Below are 22,707 nucleotides of genomic sequence, written 5' to 3'. Positions count from 1 at the left end.
TTTGTTTTCTCATTATGTAGTAACATTCTGAATAGGATGTACCCGAAGGAGAACTCCCATCATTTACTGCAAATGGGCAGACACATTATCTAAATGAAGAATGCATTCACAGTTTCAGGTTTTCAAGCTATCTATTGGATAAATGAATATGTATTTTTTTCTAAAGCCACATTATTTGTATGTAATATGCAGGGGCATGCAGTGCTTTTTATTTTTGGGCGGGAGGAGCAGTCTCCCAGTGTATGTTTAGGGCCACAGGGGTGCACAATTCTCACTTCTGTAAATTGGTTTCTTCCTGCACACTTAAGACTTATGAGCCAATTAGTCATTTTAATACACCATTAATTCTATGGTGCTGCACAAAGGGGTTTAAGCACATTACATAAAATGGGGGAGGCGGGAGAGTAAAGATTTGTGAGGAGGATGATCTAGTTTTCCAAATATATGAATACAGCAATCTCTTAACAATGGCCAGATTTAAAGCCCAGTTACCCTGCTGCAGTTTATAACACCTGAGGGCTCTCACTCACGACCCGCAGGGGGTGTAATAAATAAATTACTTAAAGCGCTGAGGAATAAGTTGGCGCTGTACAAATAAAAAAGATTTTATTTATTTTTATATACAGGAGGTGGAGTTGCAGTGCCATGTGTTTGCCCCAACAGACTAGAATTTTCCAGCCAGACCCTGCTAATACTTGAAGTCAAAGCCATGACAGAACCACTGCAATTTAAAAGGGGTTATCCAGACAGCGCCCGCCAGAATACGCTAGGGTCAGAACAGAAGTGCTGCTCTGACCCGTGTGCAATGGCCGGAGCTCGTAACTGCAAATACAGCTCTCATTAAAATCGATGAAGGTTGCACTTGTAATTGCAGGTGCGGCTCCCTGTGATTTCAATGAGAGCTGCCCCTGCAATTATAAAAATGGGCACTGCCCATGGCTCAGAGCAGTGCTTCCACCCTGACCCCAGCATATTCCGCGGGTGCTGCCTGGATAACCCCTTTAACAGTTTTATGTATTTTCATGCATATGAAAAATGGGGAAGATATACCAACACTGTCTAATAAGTGTGTCTGTTGTAAGCTGGCACCATTGGTCTTAAAATGCATTAGATTTATCACAGTGGCACACACTGGTTGATAAATCTGATGCATCCTTAGACAGTCTAATTTGGCATTATACCAATTATTAGTTTGCATAGTTTTACACCAATTTTGGTGCACCTCCCCCTTTCCATGAAGCCACACCACTATTTCTGAAAGGGGGGGGGGGGGGCTGAAAAACATAACAGTGGGGCAAAGCATGTAACAGTTTTCTGGGGCAATTTTAACAGAAATCGACACATTTTCAATCGTAAACCTGCTTCAATATCTGCAGACTGTACCTCCTGAAGAGCTCCTACTTCTGGACTCATGACCTTGAGCGTGACTGCAACAACAATGACCAATTTGCTCGGGGATGGTTCCCACTGTACAATAAAAATATAAACATGAGCACAACATACGTCCATGGAGATTGTCATTACTGTTTTAAAATAACTAACCAAATACAAAATTACAGTGATGCAGTTTAGGGACAAATTTTAGTGCTATACAGTAGTCCAATTAAAATATTAACCCTTTGCAAATTCAATTTTAGATTCAGGGTTTCCTAGGGGGCATGTGACATGCTGAAGAGGCCCCCGACAACACAGCGACCAGTAATCTACAGTAAGAATACCCTGCCAGACGTCTTCCGAAATCGGAGCTGTACAGCCTTCAAATCAGAATGTCTTTAGACGTCAGAGTGGATTGGAAAGGGTTAAACTGTTTTATGTACACAAAATAAGACTTTTCCTGATTGTATGATGTTGTTTGTTAAAAAATATGACCGTCAACACACCGTACGAAGATGTTCCCAATGTCTAATGGCATATATAGTATTAGTCCATATTGACCATTACATTTGATCAAATAGTGCATAGACGTTGAATGACGCTGGGCAAAGGACAAAATCTTGTGCTGCATGAATGTCCTTTCACTCTCGGAATGTTCCTTCTCAGAACCACTGTTTGTATTATGGCCAAATGCCACATATACTGTACAACGAATTACTAGAAACTATAAGATGAAAATTTCAAACATAATAGACTTTCCAAACCATGATGGTCGGTCATGAGTCAGCCTAAAATTAATTGAAATGAATGATTTTAACCCCCAAATTTTTTGTTAATATGTATGACCACTTTGGATATTTCTGCTGCATTAGAACGGCAGAGACAGTCAGTAAGCGAGATAATGCAAACATTTCTTTTAAATTACCTAATGGAGAATATGGTCGAGAAGAGCCAGTGGATAAACGACGTCCAGTAGCCGAAACCACGTCTGTTGAACTTGGAGATCCAGAACCAACCTTTAGAAAGCCCATAGGGCTGGTATTAGAACGCCTCACTGCCCCAGATCTATACAAGAAAAGGGTTAACAGAAATTAGTCATTCAGCTGTCAGCATTTTCGGTTAAGCAAATTGTACCCAGTGACTACATTAAAAGCCCTCTTTGATGATTGAACACACCCCTAATAATAATAATAGAGACATAAAAACATCGTCCCAAAAGGGACATCTGAGAAAGGGCCAAATGAGTGCTCTTGAGTAAAGATATTTACAATTAGTTGTACTTTACTGAGCTACATACATTTTTTTAAATACTGTTGTTATGTCCACTAAGATCAAAAGGCCTTTTTTTTTTGCAGAATATGAAGCAGCCGCCTAAATACGGGCATATAGGGGTGGCGACACACACCGGATAGGCTGCTTTCACATCTGCAGTGGGGATTCAATTTTCCTGCTCCATTCGGGGAGCAATTAAAGGGGAATCCCCTGCCCAAATAGGTCTGTCTTATGGCGGAACCGAACAGCACCAAATGGTTATTATGGGGTCTGTTCTGTTTTCACTCAGCGGCTCGGCATTCTACCAGAGGAAACAGCGCTGCATGCAGCGCTATTTCTTCTGGTATTTTGTGCTGGAATGGTGACGGAACCTTTGATCGGAAATACTAGCACAGATGTAAACCCGGCCTTACTGCTATTATTCTGAACAGCTTAATTATTCAGATAGTAAAATACTATTACTATACAGAATCACCGCATTCAGAACATTCAGTATTAAACATTTTATTCTCTGCTTCTAGAAGAGTCATACAATGATCTTGTTCGGAAAACAAATAATGAAAGTTGTGCCATTATCTACCTTCACACCTCTGTATCTTATAACTATGTGATCTTCACCAGTTCATTCACACATATCCATTATGAATTGCTGATCTCTGGTACTGCAGCATCCAAATGTTCTAAACACAAGTTACTCATCTAATAAAACATTCTGACAAGGACATACAAGCGCTCTGTTATACCTGGGTGACCCATGTGGGTTAGATGTCGGGCTAGCAGTGGATGAGAGATTCTGCTCGATGCGTTGGTAGTTTCGGAGCTGTGTGGGCACAGGAATAGGTGCCGTTTCACTGCGTGGTGATATCTGAGGCTGGTTCTGCCTATAGTCAAAAAGCATCAACATTGGGATTACATCCCTGTATACTGGTCTCTGGGTTATCTGAACCATTGCTTAGCAGAAGCAAACAAAAAAAATTAAAGTGTTAAAACTATTGGCTTAAAAAACACTAATCTCTACTCAAAAGTATAAAAAATGCTTTCAGCAAAGCAGGAGGAGAAACACCCTCTCCTGTAGACTCCTCATTAGCATCTAAAGCCAAAGAAAGCGGAGCTTGTAAATCAGCAGGACAGGTCCCTCCCCGTCAGCCAAGCACTGCTGCTCAAAACAAAGCAATTCTAGGAAAGTTAGCTTCCAGGAAGAACAGGAAGTACAAGTGGAGTTCACACCGCTGTTTACACGAACCCAACCATCTACAGCAAGTTACACATAAAGGCACATTATGCACGTTTACTAGGGCAATATAAAACTCCTCCAGATCACCGCACTCCCACACTTGGGACAACAACTGACAACTTTCTCTATTCAACAGCTAGAAATATTTACATAGCAACTAAAAACCAGGTCAAATGCCTAGTATCATAACACTGCTTATCATCTCTATTGACTCTGCTGATGATACCACATAAAATGAAAAACAAAAGTTCATGAGTTATAGTATAACTCACCTTCGCCTACAGAAACATCCCACAGGTGACCCAATACAAGATCTGTTTTGTTTCCCTTTTTTTAAAAAAGAATGCCAGTATATCATGCTTGAGATGATACACACCAGGTTCTGTAGGGGCATTCTAATTAAAATCCTATAGGCTAGAGATTCTGCGCATAAACACACGCCCACCTGAGCAAACAACATATCCTTAGTTTACTTAAACTAACAAGGGAAATGGAGAGGATTTCAGATTATTATCTGTGTGTTTTAATGCACAGCATTTTGTTGTTAATTCATTCAGCCGTTAGTCTGTTCAAGCGATAATCGCTGCGTGTAAAAGGGCCTTTAGTATAGGCTATCAATGTTTAACAAATAGGTGGTCTGATGCCTGGGACCCCTAGGATCAACAGAATGAAATAGCCATGGCACGCACAGAATGGGACTGGGCTGTAGTACCAGGCACTGCTGTCCATATAGACGGAGCTGCTGCGCCTGCATAAACACTAAAGGGGATGCAGAACAGTCCCCTCATTGCGCTGATAGACGTAGGTGCCAGGAGTCGGATTCCTATCATAAATCATCATTTAAGTCTTAGAAAAGCCTTTTATAAGGGCAGAAACCAGCATCCCTTCTAAAAAAAAACCAAAAAAAAAACCCACAAGTGTGCATCTTGTGGTCCACCGCACATCATTCAATGAAAAGGCAAGCTAAAAAGGATTGTGATTTTAAATGAGAGACTGCCAGCAAAGTATTAATTTTCAGGAAACCACTACAAGGAAAAAAATATTGAATCCTTCAGACCACTGCAGCGCTCTGCTATTTAGCTTAGGTCTATAATTCCAACATTATTCACAAAGGAGCGGTCAACAGCAATAAAGTAATCGCAATGTAACATTAATAAAGGACTTTTTAAAATGTGATTTATGATGGCACCAACAGATGCCAAAGCACTGTAGGCAGATTGTAAACATTCCCAGCAACGAATGTAGAGGATGGGAACCAGGAATGTATGTATACACCAGACACACCTAGAAGCATCAGGTTTTAATTTAGCTATACCAGCAGGGGCAACTGCACCCATGAGACAGCCCTGTGATTTGCTAACTTTGTTGCAGTCGATATACAGATGATCACTCATGATAATCTGATACTAGCAAAAATCTAACACATGGCACACCCTACATGCCACAGTATTTTAGGACCATACCAGTTTTGTATTGGCAACACATAAGAATTTAGGAACCTATTGGGTGCACAAGGCACATAAACCCATCAACAAGTTTTTACATGAACACACATGCCGGATTTAAAGGGGTATTCTGGCCACTAAATAATATACAGCAGCGGTAGTAGTAAAGAGAGCCTATTCCACTCACCATGAGCCAGAAGCTATGTAGCTTCTTGTGTTAGCCAAGCCTTATTGCTCTTCATGAACGGTTTCCCTCCCTTCTAAGATGATATACCACTGTTCTCATGCAAAAAGGGGCTTTTCTTACACCCTCCTTTTGTATGCAAGCTGTAAGCAAAGGCCTGTTTAGCAAGAGAATAGTGATGCAAGCATTCTCAGAAAGTGATGGGGCTTGACTAAAAACAAAAAGGAACTCAACAGCTTTTGGCCCACGGTGAGTGTGAATAGGATGTCAGAAAAGCACTGGATTTAGCTGTCAATTAGGGAGTTTTTTTACTTCTTAAAACTAGGTCTGTTGGTGTATATTTTTTTATTGGGCAGAATACTCCTTTAAGTGGATACCATATTAATGAAAATCAATCAGGGTAGTTTTTGAATGTTTTGTAGAGCATGCTTTCTAGTGAAGGCCTCACAATGCACCGCTGACCTTTTAATATTGCTGCAATGGCAATGATAATAAACTTGGAGCCAGAGCACAACTGGTAGAAACAGCTGAAGAGCAGCAATCAAAGTAGCTACAAAGAGGCTTTCTGCATTTGTCTGGAACCCCCAGATATATTCAAAGATTTAGGGCTCCTTTCTACAGGCGACAGATATCGCTGCGAGAAAATCACATCACAACGCTGCAAAATTGCAGGCTTTTGCAATGCGAGAAATCAGTTTTCCCATTGCACTATATGGGCAACATAAACAAGCAAACCGCTGAATCGATTCTGCTGCGATTTTATTCCTTGCATCGCAGCTTGCTCTAAAACATCGCAAGTGGAAAGGCTGTAATTGAACAACAATATGTGTGGCAGTTTCTTGTGAGAGCTCGCACTCTCGCATCGCACTAAAACGTGCGATTTCCTCGAGAGTGGAAAGGGGCCATAAAGGTGCCATCACGCTTGCAATCGCGATTCGCTGCGTTTTTTTTACTCGAATGTCAATAGGACTTTCTAATGCTATAAAAACACATCGCACAAAAAAATAAATTAATCGCAAAGTACAAACTTGTAATTTTTGTGTGATGCGTTTTTAACATTAGGAATTCCTATTGACATTCACGTAAACAAAAAACCCACAGTGATATCACAAGTGTGAAGGCACCCCAACTGTAAAGTTGAGAAATTATAAACAAAAAAAACAAACAAACAAAAAAAACCAAAAACACAAAATACTCATTATTTAGCGACTATACTGTTTGACGATGTACAACAGTTCGTATCCCTTCACTGGCATAGGCCACCTGCAGATGGGCAGAAACCACCGCTGGAAGCTGCATAGGATTGCGTTAACAAATGCAATTCTATGTAGACGGCGGCGATTTGGCCACGCAAAATCTCGGGCGGCAAACAAATCGCGGCACACTCCAATTCTGTTTGGGGCTCGCAGAGCCCTGCACAGAAACGACACTCACCGGCTCCGCTCTGCGCATGCGCCTGCTGCCTGGCAGCTGGCACATGAAAGAGTCGGGGCCTCGAGAGAGGCGAGTGTCCGTGCTGCTCTCTGCAGACGCTCGGGTCCTGCTGCGAGAATTCTCGCAGCCGGATCCGACCCGGCCATCTGCAGGCAGCCATAAGTAGTATTTCTACAGATAGCATCCAGAAAATAGCATTCTTAGAAGATGATTATCTTCTCTACACTGCCGATTTAAGTTTGTAAAACCACAAATATCAGTTGCATTGTCTGCCGAGAATGCTTTACATGGCTCTAACAAACCTCAATTACCAAAGTGGTGAAGTAAGCTGAAGTAGGGAATAACTTACCCTCCACATATCAAGAACTCACTAGATGCCCTGCGCCCAGCGGTCCCTGTAGGCATATCGTCTGCAAGAAAAGGGACACGAATTACGTTCACAAGAGCAGCCATGTACCTAAGGGACCATCTTTCTCTTTGTGGAGCACACTATGGTCAAGTAAATAATTTACAACTTTTAATCAAGCACTGTAACTTGGCTTCCAATTTTACTTTACTGCTTCAAAATCTCATTTGTAAAATATAATCTAATAATAATAATCTTTATTTGTATAGCCCCAACTTATTCCGCAGCGCTTTAAATATAATTGTTTGCCCGCACAATCTCGCAAATTTCTTGTTACAGAATCATATCTGCACATTATTACATTAACGACAGCTGAACAGGTGGGCTATTGGATTGTATTTCAGCCTCCAATGTCTAAGGCCTCCCTCACACGGGTGTTTGCAGAAACGCAGTGTTTTTCAAAGCGGCGTTTTCTGCAGATTCATCCCAGTTTCAGCAGCACCAGCATGAAAAAGCAGCACTAACGCTGTACAAAAATGCCTATGTGAGAGAGGTCTAAAGGTTGTTTCACATCTACATCGGATCCTCCAGTCGGAGGTTCCGCAGCAGATCCGGCTCAAAATACCAGAAGAAAAAGGGCTGCATGCAGTGCTTTTTCTTCCATCTAAAAGCCGGGCAGATGAGCGCAAGCCAAACAGACCCCAATATAGTTAATGGGGTCTGTTGGGTTCCGTTCTGAGACAGAGCTGTAAGGCCATGGGGATTCCCATTTCCTGCTTCCCGAGCGGAGCAGAAAAGCAGAACCCCGGGCGCATGTGCGAAACTGCCCTTGTATATAGCAAGTAGGCTTCTGGTTATAGTGAGCTAAATAAAAAAAACCTTTGAAATGTAACCATCTGCCTTTTTAGATTGTGAAATTTTTGCATGCCGATTAGCTTAGAGTGGGTGCCATTTGTTTATGCGATCACAAGCCCCAGCATGAACACAACAACAGGGAGCTTGCCTCTATGTTTAAGTGCTGCACAGAGACCTGTGAAATCGACCTCTGGAGGTCCCTAATAATATGGTAGTATAACACACTGGAATTATGTAAAGCAAGACGGATACCACTAATCCAGACTTGTCGGCTTCAAAAATGTATCACAACTGATGATTGTACAAAAAAAAAAAACACCAAAAAGGTTGAGCACATCCATAGAATTTATAGTAATATAAAAGCCAAGTTTATTCAATTCGCACTAAAAATAAAACTGACAAAATGGATATAAGCCTAACCTCCAAAAATAAATAAAAATTATCTATTTCAACCAACCCTGGAGGGTAAACCTGCCCACACCCATTTGCTTTGCTCTGCCCTGGGCTTATGATTCCAATTATTTATGTTTTAGTGCATAGTATTTTTTTCTGGAATTACAGGTCTATGGGCTGAACAGCTATACATACTTTGTGGCAACCCATGACTCTTTACTGTAAGCAATGCTACAAGTTTACCCCCAAATGTATTTTTAAAGGTTTGACTCATTGCTATATTAAATATTTTTATCATGTGTTTCTCTCACTTTTGACAACTTGATTTTGTGTATGAAATAGAATATATATGCATATAAAAGCCACATTTATTCAACGCGTGTATGTAACATTTATGGCGTTTTGTTTTACAACTGGTACAACACTACAAAAGTATTCTTACATGAGTGGTCAGAGGAGGGGTTGCTTGGAACCAGGACAAAGTCATCTGTGTCACAGGAAGAGTTCTTGCTGCTTGTGCTGGCAGAGTCCTTGGAGATTTGTAAATAATTTGGAGGACCCAATGGAGGCGAGGACAGGTTTTCTTCTTGGATATGCTGCATATCTGGCAGAGACTGGGAAAAAAATAAATCATCATTACTTCAAATCAATTCACACTACTATCAAAAAGTAATGTCTAAAGATTGTCATTAGTGATAAGGGAGCATACTCGCTAAGGGCAACTGCTCAAGCGAGCATTGGCCTTAGCGAGTACCTGCCCGCTTGAGAGAAAAGGTTCGGCTTCCAGCGGCGGGCAGGGAGCTGCGGGGGAGAGCGGGGAGAAACAGAGGGATCTCTCTCCCCCCCCCCCCCCCCCGCTGACTGCCGCTACTCACCGCTCCCCCACGCCGGCAGCCGAACCTTTTCTCTTGAGCGGGCAGGTACTCGCTAAGGGCAATGCTCGCTCGAGTAATTGTCCTTAGCGAGTATGCTCGCTCATCTCTAATTGTCATTTACAGATATCTGTTTAATAAAAGCCACCGATCCGATCTAATGCACCTCCTACGGTAAGCAAAAGACCTACTAGTTTTACAAGTGATCAGTAATGATTAAGCTTACCCTACACAGCACTTAAAAACTGCTTTCAAGAAACAAAGTAAAAAAAAGCATTCCAGTAATTACCATTTACCATCGTCCTTTCATTTGATATTATCCAGTCTTATACTGCAGTCAAAACTGATAACCATGTAGTGAATTCTTATTGCCCAAGAGATCAAGCACCCCAACCCCCATTCCCCCGCCAACAGTAAAACATAAAAGACCTACCTACGCAACAAAACACCTACCTACAACTTATATGAATGTTATAGTTAGTGGACCACAGCTCTGAATACTGCACCTTATAATAAGCCATTATGACCTCCATTCCCTTTTCATAGAAGGGCAACTAATTGGTAGCCTACTATATAGGAGTCAAGAACAAAGCCCTAATCTTTTATACTATTGATCTGTCAGACTCATCATTGTAGCAAAAGCTTCCTAAAATATGTTCTACAAATAGCAGATTAATGATAGAGATGACTGTAAGGGAGAATGCACACAGGCGGATTTGAATAGCGGAATCTGGGGGTGTGGGGGAGGGGGGAGCAATTGCCTCCTAATTGTGAAGCCAATACCGCCTATAGCATGCAATGCAAAAGTGATTCTTCGTGCACACGCGTGGAAACCAATTGCGGATGAAAAACCGCAACAAGTCTCATTTTCCTGCGGATTCCGCACGGACGGCATTAACATTGAGGACGGGCTGTGGATTCTGTGGGAAAAGCAGGTGTTTAAAGAAAATAAAATCTGTACTGCACATGTCCGATGGCAAGCGATGTGGACTATCCGTAGTACAGAAAAGAAGAAGAAAATACAGGTACGAGCGGATGCCAGCTGGGAACAGGGTCGAATTTCGCTGTGGGCTGCAGCATACAGAATCCAACCCACCCGTGTGCATGCGGCCTAAAACCAGAATAAACTTTCCATACACTTACAGGAGGAGATGCAAAGCGACAAGATGGCGAGCTTCCACAAGAGCTTCCTGAAATACTTGACCCCGAGTAAGTAGGCACTGGGACAGGGCAGGCTAGAAACACAAGTAAGGAAATGCAATGCACATTAAAGACACAGTTCTACATTCGTATGCAAAAGTGTACATTAACCCCTTCACACCCCAGGACATACATTTACTACCTGGTTGTGCGAGGTTTGTATAGAGCGGGATCGGAAGCCAATTCCGCTTCATACATGGCCTGCAGTAGCCGCGATCATAATGATGTCAAAATTGCATTTCTTCCCCCCATTTCACTTCACTTTTCAAACATTTTTCAGTACATAAAAGGTACATTAAATAGTACCATTGAAAAATACAACTTATCCAGCAAAACACAAGCCCTCAGACAGCTACCTTGATGGATAAATAAGGAGTTACTATGTTTTTGAAATAGAAAGGAAAACCAAAAATGAAAAAAAAAAAAAAGCTATGTCATTAAAGGGTTAATTATGGATTCTAAATAAATAAAAAAACAGTATACATTTTTCACTTTTCAAACAATACATGCAGTCCATTGTATCAATAGATTTGTTCTGTCCATGAAATAAATGAGACATGCCTTACATATCCATTCGTAAGAAGTGCCCTGCATGCCAATTAGTGTACATGCCAGAATGTGACATGTAGATACACGCCGATGCAGAAGCCATGCTCTTTCTTAGTCGTGAAAACATCTGTTTTAATTATCCCATCTATGATCAGTACATCAAGCCTCAACCAATTGACCCCGACAAGCCTTTTTATAATAGTCTGTAGTATGTATTTAGGAATAACTAACTTCTATGTGTATTTGTTATAAAGCAGACCTATCAATACTTCTATCCTGTACAGACTGGATAGGGAAGGAGATGAGTTAATTGACAGATACAATATCTTCATAGTAATTACTGCAGAAGGAAATGGGATTCTCTGTTCTTGGCTCAACGACTGACAGCTTGTATGAAGGTGCATACAAGGAGGGTTCACTTTGTGAGGGAAGGGGAAACCCAGAGCCAATGAGTATTCGAAACAAAATTATTACCTTTGTTAGAGGGCCATTTACACGGGACAATTATCACGCAAAAGTTGTTCAAACTAACGAAAATGCACGATAATCGTTACCCATCATGCACTATTTGTTTACTTTTCATTTGTTGCTCCCTTTCAACCATCATAAAAATCATTGCTGGTTCGCTCACTTGTCGCTGCGTCTAAACGCGCCCCGATCAGTGTTTCGCATAGAAAGTGAAGCGATGAGCAAGTTAGCAAGATGTCATTGATACCTGGCAGCGATCTGCCTGTCTAGGCACTCTGCATGAGCGCTGACAACTAGCGGGAACGTCACCAGTTCATGCAGAGTGTTTAGCCGACAGTCGTCCCGTGTAAATGGGGCATTAGCAGCATGTACTGTAAGGTTATACATGTGATATACTTGCTGTCTCTGCCTCCATTTGATGCTCAGCGCAGTGTCCCATAATTTTGTGTGATTGTCGTCCTTTTCACACGCGCTGACAGTTGTTTAAAAGACTGCATGAACGCTGGAGTCACCGCTAAGGTAGTTAGAGCTTGTACAGAGCGTTTAGACAGACTTATCCCCGAATCGCTGAGCAGGAAGCATTTATACATAATGGAAAAGCCAACAATCCAGTGCTAGTTTTTTAAACAAGTGAGCAATTTTTTTGCATTTACACTGCGCGATTATTGCTCAAATTTGTATGTTTGAAGGAATTGAGTGATAATCGTTACATGAAAACGGCCCATCAGTGTCATGCAGAACAAAATCAGACCACAATATCCTTTTCACAACAAGGCGAAAGGAGACACTATTCTGCCCACTGCTGGATCAGCACATTTCACAAAATACCATGTAATGTGACAATTTTGGTAACACTAAGTAATAAATCTACTTTCCATTAGAGCACTTGATTATTTAAGTCAATAAATACAGATTATATTATTCTAGTAACCAGTTTACTTTATGTCATGTCAACAGGAGCAAATCTCATCAAGGAGAGCCCTAACCAAATTTAGTGCAATATGGATGAACTGATTGGGAAAGCAAACCATTCAGTAAGCATCTAAGGCCGCACAAGCAGGTTGCATGATTTTCTTGCAGTAGATGCACTGCGAGTCATCATTAAATTGATTTTTTTATTGCTTGCAGCCGACTGTGTATTGTATTTTTCCCCCACAAGGATGCACTGCGGATCATCCGCACAGAAAAAATATGCAACCCCACCTCCCCAATTTATTTTAACCTTCAAATCCGCAAGTGTATTTGCGGATGCACTGCAGATTCTAAGCTCTCATAGAGATGAATGGAGCTACATTTGCGGTAAAATGGAGCATGCTGCGATTAATTATCCGTGCGTTAAATCCGCAAATCAAATTTAAAAAAAACCCATCAGATGTTAAATGAAGTGCGGGTACCCAATGCTTCCCTATGAGCGGCTTGATTTGCAGATCTCATGCCCGGATTCCGCAAATCAAATGCGCCCGTGGACATTGGGCCTAATGCCCCGCTCCATTTGTTACAAGCATAAGCTAATTGACAAGCACATACCTGCGAGAATCTGCACTTTGAGTACATCTGGCAGGCATACTGCTAACTAGAGGCTATATTATTATTTACACTGGACATATACCTCAGTATGTACTTACACTTTTTGACTGTAGACACTTGATCTAAGAAAGGATGATTGAAAAATTCCTCTGCAGAAAAAGAAAACTAACATGTTATTACTGAACATTTATTCCTGGCTAACTAATAGAATTAAAGCGCTGCTTCATAATCTACTTGGCGTCAAAACTCCTAACATCTGGGGAAAAAATAGGAGTATCATTTCAGCATAGACCAAAGGAGCACACAGAGCATTCCTTGGTGCACAAGTGCATCTACAAATTTGTACAGTTAAAAGGGCTGTCTGGTTAGAAAGTCACTTTAAATTTAGAACTAAAAACCACATAAAACAAACAGGTACTTCCTCTCCTCAGCGATCCAGTGCTGCAGTCCCCCCGATTCTCAGTAGGCTGACAATGGAAGCCAGGTGATCGCTGCCTGCCAGAGGCCACAGTGTCGCTGCTCTAAACTCCGAGCAACAGGGCGTAAAGATGCCAGGACCCTGCTGCAGCCTCTGATTGTCAGGCAGTGGTCACATGACTTCCACTGACAATACACAGGGAGAATTGGAGGGGGGGGGGGGGGGGTGCATTGCCAGGGCTAAGGAAGGGAAGTACCCGTTTTATGATTTTAAGTGATGTGGCTCCAAGTTTAAAAAGTGAATTTGTAAGCAGACAACCTCTCACCAAAATCAACATCATAACATGCACCATTTGATGCAGATTTGTACCAAATTTTATCATTTCAATTGAAGGGGTAAAGTCTGCTGCAGATCTGAACCAATGGCGCAGATTTTGATGCAGAATTGGACATGGATTTTCTGCTGCAGATTCACTACGTGTGAATGCACCCTTAAAAACACAATGACATCAGTTGTGTATGCTAAAAAAGGTTTTGCGTTTGTTCTCCCACATACTTTTAGAATTCTTACTACATACTGTATTTGTCAGAATACTCAATGGTGGTTCTCACATAATATTACTACTGAAGAGGCTGTGCAAAGATTTCCAATGCAGACCTATCCATGCATAGTCTGGGTCTACCCCCAAGAATACCACAAGTCTGCAGAACAATCATTTATACAAGCATATCATCATACATATGGTATTGCTCAAGACTGGCACTGCAGCACCTCTGCATATGGCACTGTGCCCAGATAAATCACTGAAGTGCCCACAGTGATGTCTAGTTATGCTGATCAGTGGAGGTCCCAGGTGTCAGACCCCTATCACAGGACTATAAGCCATCAAGTCCTCCATAGGCTCACAAGCAGCTTGTAATTCTCGATTTGGATAAGTTATTTTGGAATTTTCTCTATTTGCCCCTACAGCGGATATCAGCAGGGGATCAAAGGCTGCAGTAAGCTCAATTCTGCTCCATATTGAAACCTGCAAGTGAATGAAGCTAAGAGACAGCACGTAGAGGAACCTCAATTTACATGCTGAGGTGCATATCATACACGAACAGGTAACGAGCTGGAAGGGAGCTTTAATATATTTATATTGTTTACTATATATACTTATGGTTTAGTAGTGCTTGATAAATACAAAAAGAAGCCTTACAAGCAAATCCTATCTGCTTAACCAATTAAACAGAGGCACACTGTAAATCACAAAACACAATATAAAAAGCCATCCTAAAATAAAAAATACCAAATTAGACATAAGCCAAAAGCTTGTTTTAATAGCTAGGTATAAAAGATGCATTTTAAAAACACAGAACACATAATGCATCATGAAAAAAAAACAAACATTGATTGTGCTTCTGAAAAGTCATAATACAATACCAAAAAATGCTTTTTTTGTTTTGTTCTTAAACAAAAATCGGTCTATTTCCAGACCTGTAAACAAACAATTCTGATAGTCAAGGCTTGGCAGGCTTACACGCTGCCTATTAATTAACTATATGAAAATGGAGCCAAGACGAGGTGTGCACGGCTGCTTGTTCTGGTGTCATGAGAGAGAATTGCGACACCAACTGTGCTGATCAGCCTACAACGCCCCCGAATCCCCTGATAGGAATATAAAGCCTTGGGAACAGAATGTTCTCATGAGAATAAAGGCTTTTATTCAAAACCTTGGAAATGTGGCAATGCACCAATAACACCTTGCTGTACACAGCTTATTCAGGTTAGACTCTCCTGAAGGATGCCAAGCTGCCAGTGCAACCGCTACGGCAGTCCGTAAGTAAGAAATTACAACACTCACATTGATGGCTACCGCAAACAATGCAGTGATTAAGATCATGGTCAGGCTTGGGAAGAATAGAGCTTGCTAACATAATGGAGTATTATAGATTAAGATAGGATGGGATGAAACTGAAAGGGAGGAGATACAAATTAGATGTTAGAAAAAAACTTTCTAACAGTGAGGGTGATCAATGAGTGGAACAGGTTACCACGGGAAGTGATGAGTTCTCCTTCAATGGAAGTGTTCTGTTGCCGCCGACACTGTAAAAAAATGTTAACGCCCCCAGCTTTGGATTGGCTGGTGGTGTTTCAACCATGAAGTGCCGTCCTGAGGACTGCGGCAGCATGAGTATTTGCAGGAGCACATTGCCACAACCTGTGAGTGGGGGAGCGGCTGTGACTGACCACAGAGGTGGTGGGCTGGATGGAGCAGGCAGCCGCCGCCGGCCAGGACGCACCACTCAGGGCACGGCCAGGAACCCATCCGCTGGGCGGCCGGCACCCATCACAGCAACGACGCAAGGGACGCTGCACAGCCACTCCAGACGGGAGTTTGCTGGCCGCCGCACCTAAGGGGAGAGTGCAGGGGCCGAGGAGACAGAGGTGCAGCCGATTACACTGCGACAGGTGAGAGACCAGGAGCCGAGGGGAGACTGCAGCAGGGCTGCGGCCCTAAAGGGAGACAGCTGGAGCTGGCGATTCCACTGCAGCAAGGGGAGACAGCAGGAGCCGAGGGAAGAGGGAGAGAGCAGGAGCTGGCCTTACTCACTGCAGCCGGTGGGGAACATTCTCTGAAGCCCAGGCAGAACACACAGCAGTGGAGGGGTGAGCCAATCAGACACTGGGTGCGTGACATTGCTGTCAAGCTCCCTAACACTCAGCTACACCCGCCACATCCACTGAGTCTTCTCCCGATGTCATTTCCCTGGCTCATTCAATTTCCCCGCCTCAGCGCTGTGATTGGATCGAGCGCTGGCCAATTACAGCCATTAAATGGCTGTGATTGGTTTATTGACCACCGGCTGTGATTGGCCGGCGCTCGATCCAATCACAGTGCTGGCTCCTTCTGCCGCACAGCCGCGGAGTAGTCGGTAGGTCTTCTCCTCCTTCCTCTGCCAGGAAGTTCCCTTCCCCGGTGAGTGCTGCTGCCGGTCCTCCTGTCCTACAGTACAGAGCGCCGCACCGTCTGCCAGGCCCGGAGGACAAAATGGTGAGTGGCTCTGCGGCCCCGGAGATCATACTGCACCCGACGGAGGGAAGATTCATCCTGCTGTATTATGGTGTATGTAGTCTGTCCATATTGGGGGTATATGGCTGCATACTATGTATGTGTCTATATATGTGTAGTCTGCCCATATGGGGGGTATATGTCTGTATATAGGTCTGTATACTATGTATGTGTGTATATATATGTCTGTATACTACACTGTACAGTCTATGTGTATATATTACATTAATATATTTATATATTTTAACATTTATGGTAGATTTTTTTTCATTTGTATATTTACACTAAAATAAGGTATGGAAATGGGTTCCTCATTCAGGCATTTTGATATATCATATGCATAGTTTTAAATTACAGGGCACATACGGCGATAGTTTTGGTTGGCTTTGGGTCATTCTTTTTTATGTATATATATTTTATTTCATTTCTTTTTTTTTTTTTTTAAACATATTTTTGTAACTTTTTTTAACATCTATGTCTCCCGTGACACCATATAAGCCCCCTGGGGTCATTCACATGGTCTTTTCTAAACAAATTCAGGAGCTCCAGTTACAGGGGAAAATAACCCCCCCCCCCCCCCCCCGTAGTGACAATAGTCACTGGCAGAGCTGATCAGGGTCTGCAAGGTCCCTGCAGCTCTGCTGTGCCAGGGAGCTCCTGGTGGTCACCAGGTGAAATAGTGGAGAAAACACTTCCACTTTCACTTCTCAGTACATACAGCTTCTCCCTGCTCCTCCAGGTTCTGGGCTGTAACAAATAGCTGAGAACCCGACCTGTTCCTGCTTGATTGCAGGAGCAGAGCCTTTAACCCATGCCATATTTTTGATATCAGCGGTGATTAAAGCCTAGGACCAAGTGCCATATATATACCGTGCTTGGTCCTTAAGGGGTTAAAAAAAGAATTTAGAAAAGTGTGTCCTGCAAGAATAATGTGTACACCCAACCATGGACTCAACCTCCCATAATGCTAGGAGACTTGCTGGAATTTTAAGGGTAGAATAGAGAAGTCTAAGTTCTATAAATAGGAAACATGACTGCTTCACAAACTACGTAAACCACATGGCTGCACACAACAATTCAAAGAGATTGCTATAAGTATCCCGTAATTCTGCTCAACATCATTGTTCGGTTTTTTTGGTTTTTTTCCTGATGCGTTCAATGTGAAGCACTATTTTTATCCATAAAGCTTCCGTTTGTGTGTTGTTCTGTCATACCCACGCTGCCAGTTATCAGTTAATCATCATGCACTGTACATTGTGTGCTCATCTGTATGCCGACATCACCGTTTTCATACATTTGACAGGTTCTCTCTGCATGTGCTGAACGTTTAAAGGGCCACTCTGGATTTAAATTTTTTTTTTTTTTAATTCATTCACTCATTATGTAACTTCCCCCCAGTATATATAAGTGAGCTAGTGTTGCCTTGCTTAGTTGTTTCTTTCTCTCTGAAAGTCCTGATCTTTTTCCTCAGGTGGTCATGTGATCTAAGTTCTGACCAGTTCAGATCTAGTTGGTGTTATGGATTTATTTTTTGCGCCTACCACAGAAACTGCTTACAGGTGGAACAGAGGTACTCCCCATCACAGTTACTGATGCTGTTCACACAGCTCCCGTCACACAGTTATAATGGAGGAGATCACAGCTCATCCTCCTGACTGCATACATGTTGTCTATAACTTATTCAGGTGAATATAGAAGATCATTTTAATTAAACTGCCGACCCATCCCCCAGTAGACAAAATTAGTATAGCTTCAGCTAATACTGTGGTGATGCATCATGGGATTGCTGTGAAAAAAAAGTAAAAAATCTTGCACTTTAGCTGATAATCATCATACAGGGTGCTGTACTGCCAGAAAGTGATTGGAATACACTGAGAAGACCTCCAGAGTATGATAAGCAATCAGGGATGGGCAAAAAATTGTTTTTTGTCAGAGTGCCCTTTAAGACATAATAAAGAAAGTGGTCATTGTTTTATATTAACAGAGATTGAATTCAACTTCAATCCACTTACTTTTTCTGTTGGTTTAAACATAAAATTCCAAGAGGATTTTTTCTGTCCTCATTGATTAGTTTTCTTCAAAAACAAGATAAAGGGAGACAGGAAAGGCTGGGATTGCATTATATCTTCCAGTAATTTATGCACCAGAAAGAAACGACAACTTTTTAACCTATCATTACCTAACCCCCCCAGGCACCCCCTCCCAAATACCCAATCAGTTTGCACTGAGGGTCATCTTAGGCCCCCACTCCTAAAAATTGGCTGTACTCTAATGAAATAAGTGGGAGATATGGACATAACTGAGCGAGTACATTTCTTGTTAATCTAATCAATTACCATCAGAAACATCTTTCATAATGCAGCTGCCTAGTACAAAAGTCAGCCATGTGCCGGGGGAAGCCGCAGTAACTGAGACAGCACCCCTGCTGCAGAGGAAATATAGTATTACATGGTGGCCATTAAGATGAAATGCCATTCATGTAATAGGAGGACTTGATGACCAGAACAGGAGCAGTTTGTCCAGAGCAGCCCTGTCCTGGATCCTAGAGTGGGGACCCTCTTCTATCTATGACATCTATATACCCTAGTAAATTATATGGGCAGGGGTGGTTTTTAGAAGACAACCTATTTAAAAGTTAACTATGGAAAAAACACATTTTGCTATTCAAAGTGGCATTTTATTAACTCCTGCTTCCTAAGATCACCTTTACTATAAAATCAAGGCACTGATAGAAAAACATAGTATAGATGTGTCAAAATCTGAAACTCACCAAAATCTAACCTGTCTTTTTGGTTTCTCTGTAGCAGTCCCTGTAGCAAGTCGGATAGATAAGCAGAGGTTTCTCCAGGAATGCTGGAATAAATGACAGACATCAGCCACAAGTAAGAGTCCATACAAGTGCATATAAGCAGTCAGACATTGAGGAGGCCTGCTAATGACTATATGACCACCTGGAAAGATGGACACAATGCGGCAGGAAAAAAAACTCATTGAAAAATAAGGGATCCAGGCCAAAAGGGTCTGAAAAATGTGCAAAACTAAGCATCAATATTTTTATTTTTTCTTCCAAGAATAGTTGTGGAAAACATAGCCATGTCCAACCTGGTGTTGTGTTAATGGAGTAATCAAACCTAGCATGGATGGATAGGCCTTAGATTTCTGATCAGTTGGGGTCTGCTGTTCGTAATCATCACACATGATTTGAGTGTCATTTCTACGGACTCTTCAATTGAAGTGAATGGGAGAAGCCTGTAGTACTCAGAACAGCTATCAGTAATATAGCATTCTGCAGTAAGCGCACAGCTATGATCAGGTGCAAACAATCAGCAGATTGGCCGCATCCCCACTGATCACATATTGATGGCCTATTCTAAGGATATGCAATGGGAGAGAGACGCTAAGATTACCAGATCACCTAATGTGTGAATTACTACAATGTGACAGTACCTTGGAACTAGGGTCTTATTCTTTTCATAAAACAGTCTCAGATCTTGAGGGCTATTTGCCTGTCAGAAGGAAATGGATAGCTTATTGAGTTATATACCCATACAGTAATGTAATCATTTATACTTTACATAAAGGATCTTAAATGAATACTACAATCTGCCAATATTAAAAGGAATTCACATGGTGTGTGCGATTGTACGATGTAAACTACTGAAACGATAGGCTTACCAGTTCATTGCTTGTACAAAACCAACCTGAGTCATTATCACACGGCAATATCTTTCATTAGCATTTGTAAGTTGGAGCAATCCAAAGTATAATGGAAAGATTTGTATCTTTGTGTTTTGAACCCACATCTGCTTTGCCTTACAAATACTGATGTGAAGATGGACCCACTCCAAAGAGTCAAATTACAATAATCTGTTCGCAATAGATTACCACATTCTTGCATGTGCATATTATAAAAGTAGAGTCATAAGTATATGCAGTGTGTCCAAAGCACTTAGTTGTGTTTGCATCCAGACGTATTCTAGATCACATTAAAGAATTCGGGTAAGGGCCTCACAACGTGGGAAGTGTTAATGTATTGCTTTTTTGCAGGCAGCTATTTACTACTACATTGCGGTACTCGTGACAGAATGAGTCTGGCACATACTGGTTGCTGATAATTACAGCCTGATGTAGGAAATCACATGCAGTGTCCTTGCGGTTGGCATTTGCCATGCCACTGGCAAATCTAATGGGTTGAAACAGGAAAACGCTGCATGCAGCCACTGTGCCCCCAAATGTTGGCACTATACTACTGCTATTGAATGCATTCATTATACTGAGAGGCGGCTCAGCCGTGACCTTCCTGGAAAAGTATTTGGCAAAGAAGTTTCATCGATCTAGTAATATGTGGTGTGAACTTTGTCAAATCTATGTAAGCAGAAACTAGACTATACTTAAAATGAAAACTGTTGGTCAGATAATGATACTAATGTACATTTAAGAGAGTTTTAAATTTCCCATATTTATAAGAGACATACCCACAACTGCATAAAACATAAATAAATCACACACTTTACTGATCCCTAGGCGCTGCCATTCCAATGCCTGTCTGAAGTCAAGTGGGACTAGGAAGCAGAGAGTGGCAGGGGAACAGAAGTGACCACTGCAGCCAATCATTGGCTTTAAAGGGTCACTGCTGTGGTCAGATGTCCAGGGGATCATTAAGAAGAGTACGACTAATATTTTATACCATTCTGAGCCTTTAAAAAAGTTTTAATCAGCGGGACAATCCTTTTTTTTTTTTTTTATAAAAGGTATATTTACGATGACAATAAAGACCCTTTTGTGGTATACAGAAGATGCCAAGCACCACAAATTGAACTGCCCATCATATGTTACTGAAACCACAGGCAGTACATTATCCACTGAAGATAAATCTAGCTGCAGCAAAGACCATGGTTACCTGGAAAGGAGGCTTGCCAACTAGACACTGATAAATGACGGTTCCTATGCTCCACAGGTCGGCCTTTGCATCATAATGTTGAGACATAATAACTTCTGGAGCCTGAAAAAGTACAAAAAGTGCATCACTGCGTTAACAGTTGTGATATTTACAGGAGCAAGATATAAATAAAACACGACCCTTTATAGGGAAGTTCATATTCATATCTTACACATTCAAGCACCACAATAAGTCAGAACCAAAGCCAGTTATTGCCTGTGAACTAATTCAAGCCCCTAAGGCCCCGTGCGGGTCGGATTCTGCATGCGGGAGCCTGTAGCAGAATACAACTCTGGCAGAAGCGGCGTCCGCGCACATCTGCTTTTCTTCTTTTTCTGTACTGCGAATGGTCTGCACGGCTCACCATCGGCCATGCGCAGTACGGATTTTTTTTCCTTCAAACTCCTGCTTTTCCCGTCTGGCTGTGGGTCGGACAGCTTCCATTGATTTCAACGGCAATCGACCGTGCGGGAACCTCAATAAAATGGAGCATGCTGTGATTTTTCATCCGCGAGCGGAAACCACGACTGGTTTCCACTCATGTGCATCATTTTACCACAGCATGCTATGGAGGGTTATTGCTGCGGAATCCGGAACGGAACGACCGCTTCGTGTTCTGCAGCAAAAATCTGCCTGTGTGCATGAGGCCTAAAGCAACAGCATATTTCATGCTCTACAACACAGAAGATTTTTTTAATTGCTGCTCTTAAAGAGTCCTATCCAATTTTTATTTAGCCAATGGTGTAGCTGTATGAGGGCTGTGAAACACGTATTTTTCACAGGCCAAATGCCATTCTGAGGTACATAAAATTGCTTATTTTTGACTACAGTATCAAAAGGGCTAATACCTGAAAAACAGACTTCCTTTTCTGATGTACAGAAACAGAGAAGTCGGTTATACATTGCAACCAACACAAGCAAGTGCTGGCATAAGCAAAGCTCATTGCACCGCAATACTGTAATGGATTGCAGCAATGCACCACGAGTCATGGCATAATGTTACAAAGGAATAATTTTACATTGTAGTTACACAATTCATAGTTTTGTTAAGCCAAGTTGCCTTTACTTACAAAGAACATACATTAACATTTTAAAAGAATTTTAAAAATTGCCTCACGAAGACATCCCCTTTTTCACTAAAT

The 22,707-nt window shown here is 41.8% G+C and overlaps 1 protein-coding gene across 1 annotated transcript in view; it reads right to left on the bottom strand.

The window, feature by feature from the left end:
* ULK2 (unc-51 like autophagy activating kinase 2) overlaps nucleotides 1-22,707 on the bottom strand; it is a 101,723-nt gene that overhangs the window by 18,433 nt on the left and 60,583 nt on the right. The window contains exons 8-17 of the mRNA XM_066575114.1: nucleotides 21,527-21,628; nucleotides 20,074-20,132; nucleotides 19,397-19,479; nucleotides 13,252-13,302; nucleotides 10,553-10,644; nucleotides 8,980-9,151; nucleotides 7,293-7,353; nucleotides 3,390-3,527; nucleotides 2,300-2,439; nucleotides 1,384-1,467 (exon numbers count right to left, since the gene is read on the bottom strand). Coding sequence (XP_066431211.1) covers nucleotides 1,384-1,467; nucleotides 2,300-2,439; nucleotides 3,390-3,527; nucleotides 7,293-7,353; nucleotides 8,980-9,151; nucleotides 10,553-10,644; nucleotides 13,252-13,302; nucleotides 19,397-19,479; nucleotides 20,074-20,132; nucleotides 21,527-21,628 — 982 coding nt within the window. The remainder of the gene's footprint in view (nucleotides 1-1,383; nucleotides 1,468-2,299; nucleotides 2,440-3,389; nucleotides 3,528-7,292; nucleotides 7,354-8,979; nucleotides 9,152-10,552; nucleotides 10,645-13,251; nucleotides 13,303-19,396; nucleotides 19,480-20,073; nucleotides 20,133-21,526; nucleotides 21,629-22,707) is intronic.

This window comes from Eleutherodactylus coqui, chromosome 1 (assembly GCF_035609145.1).
Source record: "Eleutherodactylus coqui strain aEleCoq1 chromosome 1, aEleCoq1.hap1, whole genome shotgun sequence".
Taxonomy (NCBI): domain Eukaryota; kingdom Metazoa; phylum Chordata; class Amphibia; order Anura; family Eleutherodactylidae; genus Eleutherodactylus; species Eleutherodactylus coqui.
Note: the sequence above shows the minus strand (reverse complement) of the source record. Positions and strands in the feature narration are given on the sequence as shown.